The following is a 24,167-nucleotide window of genomic DNA, read 5'->3' as shown; positions in this document are numbered from 1 at the left end:
GCACAGCCCTCAGAGATTGTGGTCTGCTCTGCTGTGTTCTGTTGCTCCTGCAATTTCAGAGGAAGGCCTGTTTACCTCATCTTGGAAAGCATTAGGTTATCAGGAATCTTCTAGAGGAGAAAGAATGTGAAATCTCATTCTGAGATATGGACAAGCTCTTCCCATGTTCACTGGATGATCTGTAAAATAATTAGACCTGCAAATCATTGGCTAATGCTTCAGACTGCACAGCTGAGTAGAATCTGGCAGAAGAAAAAAGTCTTCAAAATGTGCCAGCAACACACAAGAACACTATTTACTACCCACATGTTTTTGCAAAACCACTTCAGTAAATAACAGAATGCATAACTTCACTGCAAACAAACTTATGCTGGTTTTCTAGTACACAGATATATGTGAAAGAATATTCTGTTATAGCTATCCTTACTAAAATTAAAGATAATTCCTTTAACTCATTCAAAAATTTACTACAGCACAAAGGCAGCTGCATGATAATATGACACACTAGTGCAAAGGCAGATCTGCAGTTCTATTCAACAATATAAAGCTGAATTACTGCAATGCCTCTCACCTCGCAACTAACTCATGAGAAAGCTGAAAAAAGAAAATATCTCATGCTGGTAAGGAAGCATCAAGGGTTTGTTTTCCTCTGATCTTCAGCTACACAGTGACTTAGTAACCGATCCTGCGCTGCTGTTTCCAAAAGCACGTTCAGATAACCTGTGCCCTCTAACCACTACTCACTAGAGAGTCAGCAAAAGGACTCTTTGATACATCCCTGTAGAGCTACTGCTGTGACTCCCTAAAGAGCAGAAAGAGTCAGAAAGGAGCAGAGCCGGCAGCTTTCCAACCAGTGCACAGTAAGATCAGTAACCTGGTGAAAAAAAAAAATTATGCATCCTCTGGCTGGAGCTGAGGTGTGTGTGAGAGACAATCACCTCTGACCCTCATGCTTCAACCCCAGAGCTAGCCAGAAAGCCTGAGGAAATCTGTTCAAGGCTTAAGAAATGTGCAGCCATTCCTAAAAATGTGCAATAGAAGTAAGACAGAACAGAAGTTCTGCAACCACTTTTCTCTCACCTTTATTGATACCACACTTTGGTCTCCCACAGCCTTTGCTTTAGAGAAGAGGAATCGTAGGAAATTCTGCTTTCCTCTGATGATACTAGTCTATGGTAAAGGACATGGAAAACTGTTCCCTCTTGTCTGAGGAATGAGCTGAATTAGACTTCAGCTCTGCAAGGGATGTATAACCTCCAACCTTTACATACAGTGAGACTTTGCCCATGAGAAAGGAAATCCCTCTGCAAGGCTGAAGGCTGTAGGTGTGCTCATGTGAATCAGGTTTCAGGACTGGGCTTGTACACAGTGCTTCAATTATGCTGGACTGCTTTACCTGTACTGATGGCAGGCAATGCCAGGCTATGTTTCCTAGTTCTGTTGCAGGTGAATTCTGTAGAACAGACTCTTATTTTGATAGTATTTCTCAAAATATTTAAACATTTCTCAAAATATTTAAACACTTAATTGCATTTTTAGAGGGGAAAAGAAAAAAACTAGCTTAATGTCTGAGTTTACATTTGGTGCAGTTCTGCCCATGGGATTGCTCATGTATTTTGGTTGTTCCTGTATGGCTATGTCACAAACTTCCTATGTTAAAAGGAAGGGGAGATTTAGGAAGCCCATGGGTGCACGTGTGTGTCTCCATATGTGTGCACCTTCTGACATTGTGTTACTTTGTAAGCAGAATGGGAACTTTAAAATGATCATGCCCTGGCTCTTACCGCATGCATAGCTGACGTTCAGGTGTTTGGTCACTCCAGGCAGGCATGGACTTCCAAAATCCTGGCTAGAGACAATGACTTTGCATCTCTGTTTCCCAGAACACCTTTTTGATAAGACCTCTAGCGCCGTGTATGACAAGCAGTCTGAAAGAAAAATGCATACAATAAATATACAACACTGGTGCGATTAGAAATGATAGCTGCCACTTGCATGACTGGAGAGACAAATCTGCTGTTGATTTCAGGCATATCTTTGCCTAAGCAGGATTTCAGAATTAACTATTAAGATCTGTCAATGCAAGGAAGTCAGCTGCAATCAACATGTGAACCTGCAGCAAGCTAACTACCTCACGCTGACTTCCAGGTGCATAGTAAGGTACAGTAAGATTCACATCAAGTTCCCAATGAGGTGTCCACTGTAGCACCTCTGTGTTCCCTCCATGATGACTTGGGGAAAAAAAAGCACATCCAAATAGTTCTCCATCTATTCCATCTCAAAATAACTGTGCAAATAAAGGGAGATGCAATGCTGTTTGCAGGTCTTTCTCTTGGTCCCTGAATTATTGGGATGATTTGACTGGATGCCTAATTTCAGTTCAAGTCAGGCAAGACCAATTTTTGTGTGTTGTGACAGCTTGGGCTATAGTGAAGTTTGGTGTATTAAAGGTAGTTTTTGCTTTATTATGTCTGTCGCTGGTAGGAGCCATTCTGCCATGGTGAAGAGGTCAAAATGGGCTCAATATTTAACCAGGGAAATATTTGGCTTCACCCGTGCCAAATTCCAGGCTGTTCTCATAAAATGCCACCACAAGCCAAGTTTGCATGCCTAAAGCAACCTCAACAGCATCTACTCTGCTCTGCCCTCATACCCTAACTACAAGAGGTAACCTACATCATTTTCAAAGCAGCCTAAACTTCCCTGACTTTGCACAAAGGAAACCCAGATTGCTGAACGTCTCTCTGTGGACGGGGCAAGAGGCATGCATCATGTGTGAAAATCTGCCTTGCTAACATCTGCACTCAGAGCTGGAATTTCCTTATTCAAGACTTAATGCTTTCCATTACAATTTGTATAAGAATGAAACTTGATTAGCAAGATTTTCACTGAAGCTGAAATTATCTGAGTGGGAAAGCATGTGTCAGACAAAATTCTGCTTTAAAAAAATAAAAAGAGAGAATGTCTTTAGATGGGATTAAATTAACGGTATCCACACATGCTAAACTCCAAACCACAAAGCAAAAACTTCACTTAGTTTTGGTTTTGAAACTGAAACTATGTGGAAATTACAAGTCTGGAGAAAGCAATACTTTTCTGAAGCTGTCTGTTTCCAGTCAGTGTTACCTAATGCATTTTGTGACTTTCTGTGGATGGTAGGTATTTCTCACTCTAGTCTTCAGAGGCAGGGACACCCCAAAGGTCTGAAAACATATTTCTCTGGGCATTAAAGTAGTCCTTCCTATAATAAAACTCAGACAAGGATGGCACCTTGTCACCTTTCAATTGCTGAAGCTAATTTGTGACTCTAGAGGGAGGAGAAACAGTGTTTGCAAAAACACTCAAAAGGTTCCCCAAATCTCTTATTTGAAAAGAAAGAGGAGGTTTGAGACCAGAGTTCTTGACAAAGACTGACATTTAATAAGGGAAAATAGGACAAATTTGTGATTTTTAGAGTTAATGCCCTGACACCAGCACTAAATAAGTCATGTACTTGAGCAGAGCCATCAGGAGATACTGGGCTGATCAGTTTGGCAAAAGGTTCACAGGTTACCTTTGGGCATGGGCATTGGTATCTTTTCCTCTGTCTTTTCAGAGGCTTACAATTCTAGTGCTTCTGTGTACCAACTGATTGCTGAGCAGACAGGGAAAGCTGACCTAACTTTATGTAGACTTGATTAAGTAACTCAGTGATTTAGTTTCCCTCCCTGGCAATTTTTGGATGAGTGGGTGGACATTTTAGGCAGCCACGTAGCTTATTTTGGCAAAACCAAAAACAACTGAAGAATATCAGCGGGAATTATCACATGATTCATAAATGAATGGCTTGGGAGCACAACAGAAATCTGCAAACTGACATGCTCTTCTACAAAATTTCCTGCCCTGGGAGCTACTCAGTGTCTTAAAAACCAGAGCTGTTGTGCTGATGGTTTTCTACACATTCAGTGATACAGTGAGTACATGTTTCATTTTGCCTTTGGTAGATGTTTGCTCATGTTTCTTTGGGAGTTAATAGCTCCTTATCATCTATATTCATGTTGGATTTGGCTCCTCTACCTGAGGAGTCAGTCATCATATGCCTGCAGGCTCTTGGCAGGCCTGTTTTGGAGAACTTCCCAAGTCTTGCCTGGTGTCACAGGTGAGGAAATGCAAATGAAGGCTGGCTTGCTTTTGCAGGACACCACAGACGTTAACTGGAAAGACCTATAACATAAAAACTATTTAACAGCATCCTGTGGCCTAATAAGATTTTGGCTTTTAGTGATTTGTTCAAAAAAAAAGTTCTATTTTTTTTCTCTCTCGTTCATGTGCACCTTTGCTATCTCCTCACTAGCTCTCTCAGCAGCTGTGATGCCAGCTAAGCAATGAGTTCAGCTCAGAAGAATTTTGTATACCTGGTTCTGAAGGCCACTTTTTAACATCTGCAGCTTCATCTGTACAATCTCCCACGAGCAGACATTACAGAACCATGTCTGCGCTGAAGTCAGAGGAATCAGTATGTGCTGAAGGGACACTGAAGCTAGTTTCAACTAAAGTTGCTTGGGGTTCAATAGCAATACAGCTGCAGCAAGGCAGAGCTTAGGCTAGGAGTAACTTATCCTCCTTCTGGTTAAACACCTTACTGCAATGTCTGAATGAGGAGAGGATTTGGTGCTGCATTTTGAGTGAATGAGTGAATGGTCTCACGGCACACTCCCAAAGATAACACCAGTCAGGACTGAATGGAAATATGCAATGTGTCTACATTCTAAATATCAGTAATGTCTGAGCTACACATAGGTTTATGGGGCTTGCTAAACTGGTACCACACATTTAAAACAACCTGCCTCTGAAAAGCAAGTTCCTGACATGCTAGTAGGGTGGTGGCAGAAAAAGCAGCAGTGTGTGGCTGGGAAAAGACTCCATTCTTCATGCCCTTCTCCCAAAGCTGCCTGCTACACACCAAGACTGTTGGTGGATGTTTTGAAGCAGACAGCCACGTGGACGGCACGGAGATATGAGTGTCAAGAAGAGCTTCCTAAAGCAGTAATAAACGATCAGATCTGACTGCAGCTATCCAACAGTGAGAGTAGTTTCTGGAGGAAAGGCTCTTTCAGCTCCCTAATTAGCTTTGTTTAGGGAAGTTTTGGCATGCAAATAACATGCCATAAATCATGCAGGCTTTAATGAGAAGCAATTTGTCTTTTGGTTTCTTAAAGCTTCTCTCAGTTTCAGACAGGAGGAGGTTTCCCTCCCATTCTTTCCACCCTGCAACACAAGACCTCCTGGTGATGGAGCAGTCAGAGCTATTCCAAGCATCTTGTGCCAAGCTCTGTCAGCAGTACCCTGTCACACCCTGTCCAAAACAGGACATGATGGGGATGTGTCTCATACGTAGACCTGCGTGACATAAAAAGTAATGTGCTGGTGAAGGACCAGGGCACCCAAAAAAAGAAACTTCTCCACAATATGTTGCTCCAATACTGGAGCTCAGCTGCTGCTTGCTTTCATCCCAAACTGCTGGCTTATGCTGCATTATGCTTTCTGGGCTGTGCCTACCAGCAAAAGAATAAGGAGCTTGCTTTTAAAATCAGCTGAAAGCAAAGATTTCACACTACCAAATCAGCATGGCTTGTGCTTTGTGGAGCTCAAATATCAGCTCTGGGGATAAAAACTGACAAGGGGGAACTACAGAGTTTGGAATAAGCTAAGTCCGCAGACTCCTAAAGAAAGTTACCATAACAATATGGTAATTTATGCAAGAGCATGGCACACAGGGTGCTGCCTATGCATCAGAAAAGGGCCATCTGAACTGCTGATTCTAGCAAAAATGTACAATAGGATCAGCAGCACCTATGAAAAGTGTTGCTGATACCTTTATATTCCAGGTCCAAGTATCATTGGTAAATACGGCAGTGTGATACACTGAGAATACTACTTGCTGCCTGCAGAGGCCATTCCTTAAGAGTGAATACAGCACCAAAGCTTCCCGAAGTGAGCCTCTCACTGCAGAGCCTGTGGTGAGACCCTTGTAAGCCTGCATGAGACAAGCCCCTTGCTGGGTTTTATTTACAAGCAGCTCTGAGTTCAGGATTCAGTCTGTAAGTATTTTGCACCAGTGTTCTGCCTGGTCTATCTCTCGTTCTTGCAAGTGCAAGAGCACACACAAAGTGGGGGATCTGTCTGCCAGCACAAAAGCTGAAGGCAAGAGACAAGTGGAGCTCCATATTCACTAGGGGCAGCAGGAACCCAGATCCCTAGGAGTGTGTCCAGCAGATTGAGGGAGGTTCTCCTCCCCCTTTACTCTGCCCTGGTAAGGCCACACCTGGAATACTGTGCCTAGTTTTGGGCTCCCTAGTTCAGGAGGGACAGGGATCTATTTGAGAGAGTCCAAGAGAGAGCTACCAGGATGATTAAAGGACTGGAGCATGTGCCCTCTGAGGAGAGACTGAGAGTCCTGGGGCTGTTTAGTCTGGAGAAGACTGAGAGGGGATTTAATAAATGTTTATAAATATCTGAGGGCTGGAGGTCAAGAGGGAGGGGACAGGATCTTCTCCATTGCACCCCGTGATAGGACAAGGGGTAATGGATATAAACTGCAGCACAGGAGGATCCATCTCAACATGAGGAGGAACTTCTTCACTGTGAGGGTCACAGAGCACTGGAACAGGCTCCCCAGAGGGGTTGTGGAGTCTCTGTCTATAGAGACTTTGAAGACCCGTCTGGATGTGTTCCTATGTCACCTGTGCTAGATTCTGTGGTCCTGCTCTGGCAGGGGGGTTGGACGTGATGATGTTCAGAGGTCCCTTCCAACCCCTAACATCCTGTGATACTGTGATCCCTCTGCTCAAACATTCATTCCTTGTTTGGCACCCCTCGAGTCTGCATGTACACAGGTAGGAGTTCCCTGGCTTATTTTAAACTTGAGTGACAAGTGTACTTCTCAACAGTTAGATAGATTAAGCTAGAAAAAAATGCAAGAGAACCCCTGAATTGCTAGTAAAGAAAACATTAATGGATGAAGCGATGTGCATCTGAGTGTGCTTCAAGCAGCTGTTCAGACAAATGTGATCTTCCTTGTTCTTCTAAGCAGAAAGCTAACTGGACTCAACATGGTGGCTGCTTTCTTCTTCCCTTCAAACAACCACTTCTCATCCTGTCACTGCTTTGAATACCTTTTTATTTTTGGGGAGCTTTTGTTTTGTTTTGTTTTGTTTTCACAAGATTTGTTGGGATCAAGGGGTGCAATGGCTCCTACTGGAACTTTGTGGAGCTCAAAACACCTACTAATTTTCCCAGTTGGCCCAGGTTGACATGGACAAAGAACTTCTCACAGAATCAACCAGGTTGGAAGAGACCTCCAAGATCATCAAGTCCAACCAATCACCTAACCCTAACTAATCAACTAGACCACAGCACTAAGTGCCTCATCCAGTCTTTTCTTAAACACCTCCAGGGACACTGACCCCCCCACCTCCCTGGGCAGCCCATTCCAGTGGGCAATGACTCTTTCTGTGAAGAACTTCTTTCTAACACCAAGCCTAAACTTCCCCCTACACAGCTTGAGACTGTGTTCTCTTGTTCTGTTGCTGGTTGCTTGGGAGAAGAGACAACCCCCACCTAGCTACAATCACCCTTGAGGTAGTTTCTTATCTAATGCCTGTACACACATATAAGAGATGACTTAAAGGTTTTTAGTGGTGGAAGCAAAACCAAACAATTTTCTCCATGCTTTTGCACCCATAAAACTCAGTTGACTGTTGTTGCCCACACTCAGAATGGCAAGATGCTAGTGGCAGAAGCTGCAAGGGTTATATGAACCTACCCCACGTCTCTGAGCCCTGGTCCTGCTACAGAACAGTGCCTTTGCATCTACCTCTCTCACACCACCCCTCTGCCTTCACTGCTGGAGCACATTTACATTTTTGCAGTATCCCTGGAGGTGGTCCTATGCTGTGTTACTAAACTCCTCTGAAGCCTCAGGTTTCCTCGATTCAGGAGCTGCTACTTGCACAGCTGCCCACAGGGCTTGTGTTTGAAATCAGAGTCATAGTTAGCTAGTAGATATATTTGCTAAGCCAATGATGCTCAGGAATGGAAGAGCCTTCAACCAGTGATACTTGCAGTCTAAAAAGTCACCTTCTCTGTAGCAGTTCTGAGCCACAAGCTGTTGCTTCTTCTCCCAGCAGAGAACTGGGCTCAATGTTTCTGTTAACTAAATGATCCTTGAAGTGTCTGTACTTCAATATCCAGCTTACAAAGTTTGTGTTTTATGACACCTAGATGTCTATAGCTAGCACAAACCTAGTAATTTCAGTGTATCAGCATTTCCAGATCTGTCTATAGCCATTTGTACCTTCATTTACATTTGCTATGAAAAGACTTATACAAAGGACTGGCTCAAACTGGGAAGAGTATACATCTCTCAGAGAAAGAAAACAAAAGCTTTTAAATTATTGTTCATTGAATAAGAGCTGCAGATCCTCTGAATTGTCCACAGGAAGAAAAAAAAAAGAAAAAGAAAGAAAAAGAAAGGAAAAAACAGAGTCGCAATATCACAAAATACTGTTACATAACCAAATCATGGTGCCTTCTTGGGCTGGGAGGAACGCTACAGGATTTTGGAAAGCTCTCTCTCTTGCCTTGCTAAAATTCCTTCTTCTTAGTTGAATGCCATTTCACTGGGATTAGGGGATTAGTACAAAACTCAGCCCCAGGTTATGTCATGTCATAGTGCATGAAGAAAATGCCTGAATTCTCAACCTCCCCAAAGTGGGAACAGGTAAAAGAGAGGACTGTGTTGGAAAGTACTCTACCTTATAGCCATGAAGATACATAAATCAGGGTTCTACTGGTCATAAGGACTTGAGGGAATGCACATCTCACTGGCCAAGCAAAATTTATGGAAAGGACATTTTACTGTTTTAGCTTGCAAGTTGCAGCTAGAAGCGACCCACTAGCAAGCCTTTTTCCAAGTACTTTCATGTATTAACAAGAGCAATTTATTGAGAGGTGTTTGTTGACCTGAATCTTCCTTGTATTCTCTATGGTAACCTGTTCTGGCACAACTTTGAAATTTTCTCTTTCTTTCCTCATGCACATGTTAGTACAAATATAAAAGAGATAGCATGTCTGAAAAGCCAACAATTCACAGGAACAAACTGATACAGTTTCCTGCTTTGGTGCTGGACACAATTAAAGTAGAACCATCTGCTACAAAACTGCACCCAGAAAGAAGTTTTAGCTTTATTGTGAGATTTTCAATAGCCTTAGTAAAACAAGGAAGTTGCTTTCTGTAAATTCTGCATAGTCTTAACAGTGCCAGCCCTATGAATATAGCTGCAGAAGCAAGACCCTGCTTGCAGGTTTTTATTTTCCTGCAAAGATGCAGAGATCCTATAATGGAAATAATTCCCTGTGCTTCAGTGAACTTTGCTACTTGTGCTAGGAGCTTACTTTGCAGAATAAACGTCTGAAGGCAAAATACCCTAAAATGCCTGGAGACAAGATATTATGCACTGGTCTTTGAAGTGGGTAATGATGACCACTCACAGGAATGAGTGGCCTTGATGACAAGGTGGAAAGCAAGCCCAAAGACATGTAAAAATATCATGCTTCAGTTTGATGGTGAAAGTGATAAAAAATGAGAAAATACAGGGAAAATGTCTTACAGTGGTCTTATATGGAAATTTCACATTCTTTGACAAATCCTCCCTCTCTCCCAAATTCCATGGAGCAAGATGAGTTGTTCTAAGTGCAGCCTGTTTGGTGGTTGGTTGGTTGGTTTTTCTGGTAATTTTCAACAAAAGCAGGAGATATTTTGAAACGAAAGGTGCAAATCACACATTTAATACCACATATCAGTCTTGGGACTTAAGTCTTGCTGCTTCTGCTTTATCAGGAATGGTACATGTTAGAGAGTATCTTGTACCCAGTAGTTCAAATCTTTACCCAGATTTAAATCTTCTCTTTATATGAATCAGAACAGAACCCATCATGTGTGGGCTTTTCAGCTGGCTTTGTCTTGTGCTAAAGCTGTTCCATTGCCTAGGGTAAGAGAGATTGAACCACACTAGATGACAACTCTACTGTAAAGGCTTTATCTAGCAGGAATGACACCACAATGCTATTGCTCTTCTTCCTTCTCTGTATTGAAAACGGCAGCCAATTTGTATTACTAAACGGGCTTGGTAAACTACGTCCAAGAGGAGGCAGTCATGTGAAGTGTTGAGGTGAGGCTCAGGGTCCTACAAGTGCTTCAAAGCCACACAGACATCACCAAAACCAGAGATAGGTTTATATAGTCTGTTTCCCATATGGAGAAGAGCCTTTATGCTAAGGACATTTTATGTTTTCCTGTGTTCCCTTTGAAAACAAGATCCAAAAATCTGCCAGCTGATTTGACAGACTGTTTACAGAAAGCAATAGTTCAGCATGCATCTGTCTCAGTCCAAAGCTGCTGTTTGTCATTAATTACTTAGCAGCTGTATTACATGTGACATGAGGTCACAAAAAACCTACAGAACTATCTAATTAATTCAATACTCAGTACTCCTAGCAGGACCATGCCAAGTATGGATAGATACAAAACTCCTGAGCTCGAGAGAGACTTCCTATACCTGTCATTAGGACTTACAGATGACTTCTTTGCTGCATAGTACTAAAAAAAATGGCAGTATCCCTCTCATGCAGTGAAAGAAATGGAAAGGCTCAAGCACTGCCTTTAGGCTGAGATGCAAAAAACATGGGTAGAAGTAGCAATGGATGTGTGTTTGAATACACAAGTGCATGGGCTCTGATTCAAGAATCAAGAGCAGCTGAAGTTTTCTAAATTGTCTCAACTAATTAAAATCATGTTGACATTCAAATTACCATTGCTTTCCTTGAAAGAAACATACACAGACATTTTAAAAGTCTCATCATGTACCCACTCACATCTGTATGTGCTTAAATAACTACATAAAGATTTAAGCTCAAGATGAACAGATCTGCTCAGGATTTGGCTCCTAAGTACTAAGTCTTTTGTGATAATGGAATGTGTACTCCCAAATGACATAGGTGTTTTTGAAAACTATACCCAGTGCAGAGGGTTACTGGCAACTATGCAGGAAGAGGCCAAGCACTGTCATTAAGTAATGGGGAATATATATAAGGATCTAATTTCTAGGTGCTCTCTCCTATCATCACAGTTTTAGACTGCTTTATAGAACACAAAACCAGCAACAGACAGGGTGTTGTTCAAGAGGTGTTCATATTCAGGTGGCTACAGCAGAAAGCTTGATGGTGGTGCAAATTGTTTCTTTATTTATACAGGGAAACTTTATCCAATAAGAAGGGCCTGCAGTATTCTGATCTGTGAAGTCTAAGTGCTGACATTAGAGGTAATTTTCAGAGGTGAAGTAAATGCAAGAAATTAGTCTGATGTCAGACTTCTAGATCAACTGTGCTGTCTCTGTGGTGCCTTGCCTCATGAAGAATGCACAAGCCTGTCAGAAACCTACTAAAATGTTTCCTTCATAGAACAGACAGAATCATAGAAACATAGAATGGCTTGGGTTGGATAGGCAGAGCTGAAGTCTGTGTGAAGGACCACACAAGGCAGCTGATGTGAAACACAGTCCCAGCAATTTTAAACAGATTCATGCCTAAGAACAGATTACAATTTACAGCCAATACATTTTTAATAATATCTATATAACTAAATGGAAACATTGGCTTGCAAACAAGTGCCTTTTAAGACTTAATTATCAATCTCTCCTTGATGTTCTCAGATGTTTCTTGTAGATTTCACTTGTAGCACGTTTCTTAAGAGTAAAGCTCAGTCTTTGCACAGGGTTGGCACCAGCCATATAACTTATTCCATGTGTGGTATTAAGGGATTTGAAGAGCACATGTCTAGTGCTGTCCTTCTCCATGGCATGAAAATTTACCTTCACACCTTCAGTGTCAACCACTCACAACCATCACAAATTTAGGTATTTAGTGATAAAAAGTGAATTTTAAGTCTTTAATCATAGACCAGCTGAGACTACAGAGTGAAGTCAATGACTGGTTGTCTGTGCACTTACGATGTTTTGGAGTCTTTTACCTATTCAAAAGGGAACCATCTGTGGCTGAAAGTGGTCACAGTCTGACCAAAGTAATATTAATGTTAGAGCAATGTTAATCTATTTTTTATATATTAATTACTAATATAATGACATCAATATTAGATATTGACACGCACCTGTTCTAGTAGATCAGACACGAAGGGGCATGTTTCTGGCCCTGCAATGCAATGCCACACTATGACCAGTATTGTCCCTGCACCCATCAGGCTGGGGCCAACAGCATCCTCTCCAACAACTCTCTGTCAGAGCTGAGGATCTAGCACAGGCCAGGGAGCAGCCCTAAGAAGCATTTTGCATGCAGTCATCCTGCTTTGGAGGGTAAGTACTGCACACAAAGGGCATTTCTGCCTGCTGGATTTGGTGCCAAAGAGAAGTCGTAGGCACATTTAATTTTCTACTGCCTTTGTCTTGGAATCTGTTCATGTAACAGTGATAGATCTATGGACCCTATCCTTACAGTCTGCATTTAAGGCAAAGAAGAGTTGGCAGAACTAGAGATCAGAGGAGAAGGGAGCAGCAAGACATGGCATCGTGACACTCGGGTTGGCTAATTATTGTCAGAAGTTGGGGGAAGAACAGAGGCAAACAGCTGATATTTAGTATACATCACCTAAATACCAGACAGCCAACAGAACTAGAACTAAGGACTGATGAACTCTATGAAAGTTTACTACTTTTCTTCATTTCTTACTCTACGTTTCTCCCGTATGCTGTGCAGTTTGTTTGAGTTTCAGAAACGATCTCTCTTATACTTCAGTCACTGGCATTTTCAAAACACGGTTGCTCTTGCACTTGAAATTTTCTCCCTATGTTTCCCCCCCCGTGCACCTGCTTGAAGGAGGTCTATCAAGAGTGTGACGACATACCAAAGGGGGGGACGCGCTCCACCTCTGTTGCGCAGACATTCTCCTCATGTGCCCGTCTGCCATAGGTGGCAGAGTAGATGATAAGGAATTTGGACTCCTGACAGTGGAGTTTCAGTTCCTGGTTTTCACATGCTGATTTGGTTTTGTATTCAGCTAAAACAGAAGCAAACAACAATATGGTAGCAATTTACTCAGCTGGACTGATAATAGCAAACAACATCAAGACAGGAACTAGCTTTTCTGTAAGTTCTGTAGCAAGTGGTATGCAGCACTATCACAACTAGAGACAAAGCCAATAGCAAAGTAGTGTGTTTCCTCCAACTAAATTGCTCTCACTCGACTATCTAAAGCCTCTGGCTCCTTTTTGAAGGCAATTTAAATGTTAATTTTTGCCAGTCTCCTCTCCCAGCAGATCAGCTTTCCCCCTTCCTGCCTGATTTCCTGGCTTGCGTTCCACCACTGCTCAGTAGGAGAAGTTTCATCCTTTCCTTTTGTCACTTCCTGGGACAATGTTGTATTCTATGCCTACTTCAGACGCTGGCCCGAGTGCTGAGAGCCTCCAACCACTCATCAATCATGAGGATGGCTGCCATCACCCAGTGCCACCGCTTAGCACGCTGAGCGAGGGCTGAAGAATGGCAGGCACAAAGGCATGGGGACGAGCGACGTGTCCTGAGCCAGACAGTGCCTCAGCTATATTAGCATGGCTCCACTGAGGTCAGTGGGTTTCCCTGGGCGTGACTAGCCAGCACAGGCTCATTTTAAAGTTTTGCTGACATAGAGATGTGAATCAGGAGCCTGAGAAAAATACACCCCCTCCCTTTCTTGGCTGGCAAAGGCACACTGTCAGCTCTCAGCACAGAAGTGGGAAAGGCAGGGAGATCATCTTCCAGACATCGTGGTTTATCCCTCCTAGGGAACTGGTTAAAATCTGCTGCTGGGCAAGGAAGTTTCTTGCTGGCCTAAGCAGCTGCTCTGCCCACAGCATTTTACCGCCAAGTCTTCCTGGTCTAGGTATGATAGCAAACATTTTTACTGCAGATAAGGCCAGGCAGAAGAGTTTATTCTGCTACATTTTTTTGTCCTTCCAAAATATGAAAACAGGAAAAGGAGTATCCTGAGCCGAGCAGGAGAAAAGGGAAAGGGAAAACTTATTGTTACTGAGTAGTATCCCTGTGAGTAAAGTGTGGGTGTTTGTGGTAGAGGAACTGGAGAGAGAAAAACTTCCTATCTGTTCAATGAAGAAAATATTATTGTTTCATTTAGAATAGAACAGATGAAAACAAAACAAAACAAAAGGGTCAGTGTTCTTGGTAATAATCCACTTTCTTCCATACAAGCTCATCAGCAGTTATGAGTTTAAGTCTAAAAAGAATGATTTTAAAAAATACTTGACCTGCTGCAGATTGTTACTTCTGTAGAAGCATCTGCCCTGCTGTACACCCATGAAAATCATGCCAAGAAAACAGAGGCTCTGACCCAAGGGCTGACAGGCTAAAGCTGGGCTCTCTGTCTGTATGACTGTGCTCCCTGACTGCAGTACAGAAAACAGAAACAAACCTGCAAGTGGTATAAGACAAACTTAAGAATACAACAGAGACCTCTGCAGAGATACACCAACAATATTTCTAAGCAGATGAGAAAGGAAGAGATTTAGGGAACTGTTTATGTGCCTACTTGAAGGTAAGGAGGCTGTAAAATACACTTAAAATTACATTCAAGTGATTTACTGAGTAAGGATGCTTGCCACAGCCAAGCCTAGTGATATATAGGCTAAAATCTTACTGACAAGTATACATTTCCCACCACATGAAATCGTGTAATTTGCACTAGAACTGTATTATTCCTCAATTCTGCAGTTAACATTTGCTGTTAAATACACTTCTGGCCAGCTTTTGTAAAATTCATATCATAGAGAATATTATATATTCAAAGTAGCTTATTCCCTGAGGGAAAAATATTAAGCAACTTACAAAAGTAACAAACAGGATCCTGATCCACTTTTGATTAGTAAAAAGAGATTTCTTCTAATGACACAGACACAGCTATGATATCCTAATCCATCTATTATTAATAATGCAGTAACTGTAATATGTAAGAAGTTAAATTTAAACTACTAATATAATAAAACAGATCATTAATACTGCAAATTTCAGACTTCTTTTTCCCACTGATGATTGGTCCAGTAGATCTTCCTGGGAGTTCTTATGTCAGTGCTTTGCCAAAGGTAATATCTGCCTACTCTATTCCCATATCTCTGCTCTATCTTCAATACTCTGCATGAACTGGCCCTTCAGTTTTCTTGCCACCTCTGTTCCTATTCCACCAATGATGTCTATCTTAATGCTCCCATTAAACAAAATCTCTTTTGTGCTTTCTCCTTTAGTTGTGGGATGGTATTTCTGAGTTGGCTGGAGAACCTACCCCTAAATCATCATTCTGCTATTTTCTCTGAGACTCATTTCAGTCACACTGGGCATTGGCTGCCAAAAAAAGGTGAGCCCCTGGGCTACTAGGACTTTTTCTCATATATGATACCAACAAGAAAGCCATTTGAAAGCATCAATAAATAAAACCTCATGCTGATTGCCTTAATCTTTCTTACATTTTTCTCATGTATATAAAGCACATCCTCTTTGAGTCAGGATTTTTCCCTTTACATATCAACAGTTACCTGCATAGGATACAAGTGACTCCATAAGGAAATTCTATAATAAAGTTAGCCAGGTGTTTGTGTTCTCCAGCCATTATTCTGTAAACAGAAGGTGGTAATAGAGGATCTTTGAAAGCTTTGGTCCCATCTCCTTAAGCTTTTTTTGCATATTCATTATTATGGTATCTTCTTCATCACTTGGATCCTTAGCCCAAGCATCTGGTTTTGATGTTCAGGTCTATTTTTCTAATATGACATTATCATTGCCATCTCTTTAAAAATAATTTCCCAAACATTTTTCCTTTCAAGTCTGATGTCTAACATCTGACTCTGCCAATCTACACTGGCCACAAAATTGGCAGCAAGCACACTTAAGTTGTAAACACAATGAAGAACTGAGGTAAAGCAGAAAAACCCAAATTTGCTATTAATCTAAGTCTCGAAACTTCACATGGACTTATGCAAAGCCATCTGCAATGGCATTTTAACCAAAACAAACAACAAAACAGATATAAAAACACATTTGCCTGATGTGAATTACTTACTAGGTTTGCATTTAAAGGAGACAAGGAGGAATTTAGTGGTCCCTGGACACAGATCAGGTCCAAAAACCCGACTATTGACAAGGAGCTGGCAGGATCTCAGGTTTTGGCATTCATCCAGTACTTTCTAGAACAATGGGCAAAAAGGATAGGCTTGAAAACAAGGTATGAAGCTATACAGCAACGAGAACACTTCTTTTTCTGCACAGAGGAATCATACCTTCACAACTTTCTGGCTATAAACATGTAAGAAACATCTGTATCACTGGATTTAGGCCACATCTCTACTGCACTTCATGTCACGGCCAAGTTTATGGGAACGCATTGACCACAGTGATGCCCACGGCAATCGATGTTGTTATCAACTGATATTACAATTTGCTGCTTTTTGTCACCTTTCCCTCTGCCCACAGAGAGTCAGACAGATCTTGCTGTGTGCCACCACAGCCTTAGTGGTGCCTGCGACTCTGTGGAGCCCAGAGCAAGTGGGAATATGCTTAGCCCCCAGCCTCTTGCTGACATGTCTGGGGCATTCACACACTCCTGATAAGATTTTATGCAAGTGCAGTGTCCAGGTGAAGCACAGTAACTCCAAAAAATGCATTTTTAACCATTTAATCTCAGTTTCCCTAAGTTGACCTGATCATGCTCTCTAATACCTTCACTTGAAAGAATTCTAATGACCTGGTGTGCTTAGTGACACTTAAGCACAACCCCAGCTTTAAGCCACATGCAGGACCTACTGTTTAAGGGGCACTTATTGCTTGCTGTTATACATATTATCAGATATGACTTGCCACTTGAACAAAATTCAGAATTAGTCTGACAGCACAGATATGACTGCCTATCCTAAGCCTGATTGTCTGGGGTTTTTTTGTCTTGTCTTTAAAAATGCTTTTCTAAGGCCATACTACCTGAGATCTTTTTGCCCAGCAATATATCATGGTTCTTACTGTGCTGCTTCACTGGCAGTGACAAGAGGAGGATAATACAAACATCAGAAGTTGTTATATGCAAAGGGTCACATGGACCCTCTCAAAGCTCTGCAGAAGAACTGAGTACTTCTAGCATTCCCGCTGGTGTTCCCACTCCATCAGCGTTTTCAGAGCTGTAGCTATAGAAAATATGAAGACATTGCTCAAGATGAGCCTGAGGCCAGTTTTTAACACCACCACAAGCCAAAGCACCTAAAACCTCCTCACTTTAAATGTAAAGGTGTACTTATGAAATTCTTATTCACCGTCAAAGAGAGGGCTTTCTATACACTGTTTTTGGACAGTCTGTGGTGTTGTGCTCAGGGTTCTTGATGTTTAAAATCACAGCAGGCTCCAATAAGGAGGGTGTTGTCTATGGATCATCTCACTGTTAACAGAAGTGATGTGAGATACCATTCTCTGACAGTTTCAGGGATTCTTGTAACATCTATGGGAAAATTTGTCTTGATTGTCCTCAGAAGGGGTCTCAGTCATACCAAGATACCACTGTGATAGCACAAGCTGCACTCTTGCTTCCAGGCTGAGAGTTGGCAGTGGGTGAATGCTTCCTGTCATCCCTGGAAGCCATCCCTCCTAAGCAGAAATGATACACATTGGCAGCGCATTGCAGTGATCCTGTAACACACTTGCCTTTTTGTTTCCCTTGGTAGAAACAGAGGACTTGGATCCAACACTTTCTGAGCATTAAGTGCACTCTAAAGATTTTAAAAGGGAAGGAAAAGCACAGAAGACTTAACTTTATCAGTCAATTCTTCTACTACAGAGCTGCAAGTCAAACAAGTAACTTCCTTAATTGGGATGGCTCTGGAACAGGCCAGAGAATAGAAAGCTGTCCCCTACTGAGTCACCTTCTGTTTGCACCTGAACTGAATCATCTCCTGTGCATCTGTTCGTATCTTCTCCTACTTAATGTAAGCAACAGTCACATTTTCTATCAAGTTGCTGTACAAAACCACACAACCACAAAAGCAAACAATGATATTGATAATGAGATAGCACTGGACTGCTAATATCTGGAGACAAATATAACTTTGCAGTGATCCTTCTAATAGGGGGTCACTGTAAAAAAATGCCTGTTATGCTTCCTCCTGGCTGCAGGGTAGCATCATGCCCAATTATACAGACTGCAGATGCAGTTCCAAAGGGGAGGGGATGAAATCACTGGTGCTCTTTTCTAAGAAATTAGATTTACAGGATGTGTCTTCTTCTGCTTGACAGAACCGGAATTCCCTGAGACGCAGAGCATTTGTATCCCTTATGTTCATGGCCTCGCCAAAATGCCTTTGATCTGTGACAGTGCCTGCATGATGATGATAGTTTATACAACAGTTATCCCATGCTGTGTTTATTATATTCAAAGGGGGGGGGGGGGGGGGGGGAAGAAAAAATTGGAGACCTCACAAAGGCACTCACAAGCCCAAAATAACTGTTGGTGTCACTTTACTGTAGTCAGTAAAATGACATCAAGGATGTATCTGGCCTACCCTTTTTGGTGGAGAGATGTACTTTCACATGGCCCATAGGTCATGTCTGGAATGTCTTTAAAAGTTGCAGTACATCATGGGCAAGCCACACTTGTAAAACGCCCTAATACTGTTTCTGGAGAGAGGGTATTACCACTGAATCACTCTGGAAAAACTTCAAGATGGGAACAGACATTCCTGTTATCAAGCAACAATGTGTCAGCAGCAAGCACAAATGTTGCAAACTTCATCAGGGCTTCTGTAGAGCATTCACAATAGCATCACCGACAGAACAGTGCAGATTCCACAGACTACTCATTTTTGCAGTGATTTACTGAATTTGGCCTAACACTAGGCCTTTTCACTATGGGGAAACAAACCTTTCACAGCAGTGTAAGTCAGACCTTCTAAGCCTTGTTACAGAAGTCTCCACAGCAGAAAGCAATAATTTATGAAGTATAAATCATTTTAGGCTATACTTAACTGGGCCCAGCACACAGACATAGAATATTACTGACACAAACCATGTATTCACATAAATGCAGATATGTGCAGAAGTGTTTAGGGTCTGCTGTTTAGCTGTCACAGTGCCTTTCCAGCAAGTAAAGATAGGCATGGAACACCAACCAGAATGCCATCTCATTCAGTGGATTGGTAACCCAGCTCTGTCCAATGTTTGAATCCTCTCCTGAGGACAAGAGCCTGTGTGATGGATCAAGACTGGTCTGCTCAGTCAGGATCAGTCCTTGTTTCAAAGGGAATTTATTGTAGGAAACTTTGAGAATGGAGTTTCCAAAGCAAAGCTCACAGGAATAGAAGGCAATCTATTAAGCTTTCACAAATGTATCCTAATATCCTGCTGGCCAGACAAATCCTTTTAACTGTAATATTTTGGATGGTAAACAGATATAGACACAATGTCATTTCATTCAAGGTTGTGAACACTTCCCATTTTCATACAGCACAGCCCTCCACGTGCAAACTGTCACAGAGATTCTGTGCATTAAGAACCTCTACAATGCAATACCTGCAATGAGGTGGGTGCCACACAGTTTATAGGTTCTGTCATCCTGTTTTCAGGCTCCCGAGTGCTGCACATGTGGTAATCTTGCCCATAAAATGCTGACTGAACACTTATTGTTGAATGCCGAGGACAGTGCAGACTCAGATGTTCCCCATCGCAGGCATAGGCAGTATGATTTTGCAGAAGTTTGGTTAGGTAACCTAGAAAATATTCAGCTCTGTTACAACTGGTACAGGAAATGACAAGCTCATTAGATAATAAGAAAATCACAATCAGTCTCTGGAAAGGGCACTGCAGTCAAGGTTGTACTTGTGGCCTGCCACCTCACCACATGATTCTGTCAATGGGTCAGCCATTACATGCTAGTAACTCTCAGGCCTAGAAAACAAGAGGTGAGGTGGCAGTAAGTCAGAGCCCTGCCAACACACTAGCAATGGCACCACATCAAAAACGTCACTTCACAGATAATAAGTGGGCTCAAGCCCTTGCCAGGCAGGGCTGCTAATATCCCCAGGGAGTTTGCAGACATTGGAAGGGCTATTACTTGGTTTTACAGGCTAGACTCGTGCATTCCAGCTCCTAAACCGTTCCTTACACCCCATCTTACACTGATGCTTTGCACTTCTGGGCTCCTAGGCAGTTGTGTTTCACATAAGGGATAATGAAAGTGTCTCTCTGTGTCACTGAAAGATGGTATGTAAGTGCTGAGCACTGTAGATGCTGGACAGGAGCCCAGAATTAAGACACAGAATTTTGTATTTGCTAGAGAGTTTATCAATGTTACCAGGAGAGGGAGAGGTAGGATCTGTATGAAGTCATCCACCTGTACCATCAGTTTGCATCTTTTAATAAGTCTATGAACAGCAGAGCTAGTGACAGTTGGGTTTCTGATTTGTATTTCATCATATATTGTCTCTTTAGCCAAGATTTCTGTTATCACCACAAATGTTTATAAATCTAATCTCCTGGTGGCCTTCTCTCTGTTCTGCAGAATACTTTAATGGAAACATGCAAAGTGCTACCTTTGACCATTACAAATTAGCCACTGTGGTGGGACACTATTAGGGATAATTTAATTCAGGGACTTTTCTCACCTATATTTAGGAAGCTTGGCTATCTCTACCATTCTAACACACTTGAATGAAATCTACTTTTAAGCAGAAAAGGTTTGTGGGTGAAGTGAAAGTAGAGGCAGAAGACATACAAAGATACAGTCAAACAAATGAAGCAACATCCTTCCTCATCCATAAACACCTCAAAATTAGACCCAAACCCACTTTTTCCCCCATGAGTTTTATAACAATCCAGTATACTACAATCAAATAAAACCCACTTTCTAATTCTTCCACTATTAGCCAAACTATTCGAATAGTTTCCTTATTCTTACACATGTATTACAATCTCTAAAATAAATTCCCAACTTCCAGGACACCAAGTTCATCCACATTCACATCAAAAACCCCAAACAATATTCTCCAAATGCACCATATCAAGTAATGAGATTTCAGAAAACACTAATAGAACTTTTAAAACCGAGACCAAGATTCCACATGTATCTTTTTAATTTCAAACAATTATACATCTCCTATCTTTGCCTCTTTTCCAAACATATAATTGGTTTCATCAAAAACAAAAGCTAGTATCTTCTCCTCAGAAGTCTTGCTTGTTACCCTACTACAGTGACAGCAATATTATTACTGTAAAATACAAGAGCGGAAAAAAACCCCAAACAAACAAACAAAAAACCCCAACAAAACAAACAAACAAAACCAACAAAAACCAAAACAACAAACAAAACCATACTTTCTTATTTTGGTGGGTGAATCAGAACTAGAATGGCAAGGGGTTTTTATCATTAAAACAAAAATCAGTTTTCACAAAGAAAATATCGAAACATAGTTGGCTCATGCTTACACTTTTGGGCCTTTTTAAACCTTTTACCAAAGATGAGCAAATTAAAAAACATTTTAAATAGAAATTTAAGCATTCCAAACAAAAGATAAGAAAATAAAGTATTTCAGTTTTCTGGCATTTTTCTGGCTCCAGCTGTGCAACTGCATAGGAAAATTCAGTTCCCATATCGGTTACTAAGTCTGGAGAAAAGAGAAGCCTGATCCACTATTGTCTTTACTGTTCTCATCTAGAGCCTAAGAGAGGACAGGAGTCAGCTAGATGCATCCTCCACTGAAGCAAATATGTAGGTGAGTTCCTCACCTCATTGAACTCAGTCTGGGCACCGGCACTAAAATCAGAGAGAAATTCGTGGTCTGTATTTGCAGTCTAGGTCTCAAGCCATCGCTTACATTTCTGTGTCACTGAGATCACAAATAACTGAGCTTTCCTGCCAGAGCCACTCTGTCAGCCTGCTCCTGAAAGGTGCTGAGTATTGTCAGAAAAATGGGCTGAACGCCCGACTGCACCCAAGTGACTTTGCTACGGTCTGATACTGCAAAGGGGCCTCCAGTGGCATTTCCAGAGGCTGAATGCCTTTGACGTTGCCATCGTAGCATAAAGGGCCATAGTGTAAAACAGCATTCAGTCCAACATGAGTTATGGGCACTCAACACCTTGAAAGATTTAGCCTGATATTTGTAATCATTTCAATTCCTCAGGTTTTACATTTCTTGGAGCCAAGAGTGCTGTATACAAAACAGCCCAGTATTCCCTAAAGAATATCAGCTATGTTGTGATTTGGATGAGTTCCCTGGCATCTTAACTGCTACTTTGATCCTGCAAATTCCTAATCCAGTATCTAAGCACCTTTCCCAAACAATTGCAACTATTCAATCCTTTAAAAAACCACCTTTATAAAAAAACTTGCTCTGACTCTGTACAAGCAATATGGTTCACTTATAAAATAGCATCAGGTAGACTGCTGAAAATAAGACATCGTGCTCTCTGGCCTTCCAAGTGGCATTTGAAGTGACTCTGCCATTAAAATCCTTCTGCATTTGCACACAATAAAGGATAAAAATAGTAATGGAAATTGGCTGAAACCTAATGTTCTCTGATAAGAGAAGTGGTGACGTACTAGTATCGAAATCACTTGTCTTATGTGGTAGACCACATAAACTTGCTTTTTCTATTACTATACACACAAACTACGTAGACACAGGTGGAGCAGTCAGCCCTTTGCAAAGAGTGGTGCCAATAAGGCAGCTCACAGCCCACAGTCAGAAAGAATTCCCACTCAAAAAATCATGATTTTTCCCCTTGGTCTTCTGTGAACAACTCCAGCTTCTTTCCTCTCATGGTACAGACCCTCTTCATGTACCAGGGGACTGCCTGTCCTGCAAGGGAGTTAAGTTCTCTCTGCAGCCGCTGCCTCTCACCTCAGTCACAGAATAGTGCTTGCACAGGAGGGTGCAGTTTTCAGCTGCTTTCACTTCTTTACTGGTCAGCATGGCCTTGCAATCACACTAATAGAAAGCTTCGTCTTAAGACCATGAGTATCTCTATACTGTTTACCAAAATCTGTACAGAAACAGTTCCCTCAAGGCAGCAAATCTAGCCAAACAACAATGTAAGGGTAGGGGGGAAATGTGTTCTTATCTCTACCATTAATAACAGCCGTGATTATCAGGAGGGAGGGCATTGTAACAGTTGAATGGGTCTGTCACTCTTCCTGATGCATGCTTCCTTTTCTGCATTTCTCTCAACTGGCACGATTAAATCAGGTCATCCAAAATAGACAGCAGGGTTGTGTCACCATCCAAAGCAGGCAGCAGGATTGTGTCACTTTCAGGCACCAGCCCAGCATATTGCCTGGGCTACACGTACTTCAGGGCACACTATTTGTTGCTTAAAATCTCTCATTTTGTATTTAATTAACCAGTATCTGTTCATTGTGAATTCTGATAAAACTTAAAAAGAAAAATCTACTATGGGGGCTAGAGGCTGTGCCTGGACTACAGGACCACAGTTCTTGTCTCCTGTGTGCTCAGGAAATACTCGCTAGCTCCTCTTCGGACAGCAGGAGAGGAGATTCCCTTCCCTTGGAAAGCAGGGCACAGGGAGAACTGGAGCACAAGCACAGCTTGCCCCAACATGGATGCAGTGAGGTCACGGCTGTGTGTACAACTGGACTGTGAGTCTTCATCAGAAGATCTGTGAGTTATAGAGATTCTTATCCTGAGCAAACAACTTTAAGCGGATCATATAAAATTCTTTGGATGACTCAGCATTTTAAACCAAATATTGGTGGTTTTCTCTTTATTTCATGGGGTGTTTGGTAATGGAAGGGGATGTGGTGTTCAGCTACAGCAGTCACTTTTTCAAGTTTTACTCTGCAATGAAAAGGATTATAGACATCCTCTCTATTTTTTTTTAAATTATAAACATCATTCTTTATAACAATATGAAACTTCATGAAATAATTTAAAAAAGAAAAAAAGTCAGCTACTGTGAGAATTGTCTAGATTAGACAAACTTGGCAATACTGCAATGTCCCAGTAACATCTCTATGCCTCTGTGTGAAAGCCCCATTAGAAGCTTTCCCATTTATACGAGACACATTCATAAGCAATGTATGGGGT

At 41.7% G+C, this 24,167-nt stretch overlaps 1 protein-coding gene across 2 annotated transcripts in view; it reads right to left on the bottom strand.

Annotated features, from left to right (window-relative positions):
- Window positions 1-24,167, bottom strand: part of EVA1C (eva-1 homolog C) — a 41,091-nt gene that overhangs the window by 6,041 nt on the left and 10,883 nt on the right. For both annotated transcript variants that reach the window (XM_054387364.1, XM_054387354.1), the window contains exons 2-5: window positions 19,636-19,832; window positions 16,154-16,277; window positions 12,956-13,108; window positions 1,785-1,928 (exon numbers count right to left, since the gene is read on the bottom strand). In XM_054387364.1, coding sequence (XP_054243339.1) covers window positions 1,785-1,928; window positions 12,956-13,108; window positions 16,154-16,277; window positions 19,636-19,707 — 493 coding nt within the window. In that variant the 5' untranslated portion in view covers window positions 19,708-19,832. The remainder of the gene's footprint in view (window positions 1-1,784; window positions 1,929-12,955; window positions 13,109-16,153; window positions 16,278-19,635; window positions 19,833-24,167) is intronic.

The sequence above is a fragment of the Indicator indicator genome, chromosome 1 (assembly GCF_027791375.1).
Source record: "Indicator indicator isolate 239-I01 chromosome 1, UM_Iind_1.1, whole genome shotgun sequence".
Lineage (NCBI taxonomy): Eukaryota > Metazoa > Chordata > Aves > Piciformes > Indicatoridae > Indicator > Indicator indicator.
The sequence above is the reverse complement of the archived record's forward strand: the minus strand, read 5'-3'. Positions and strand labels throughout refer to the sequence as shown.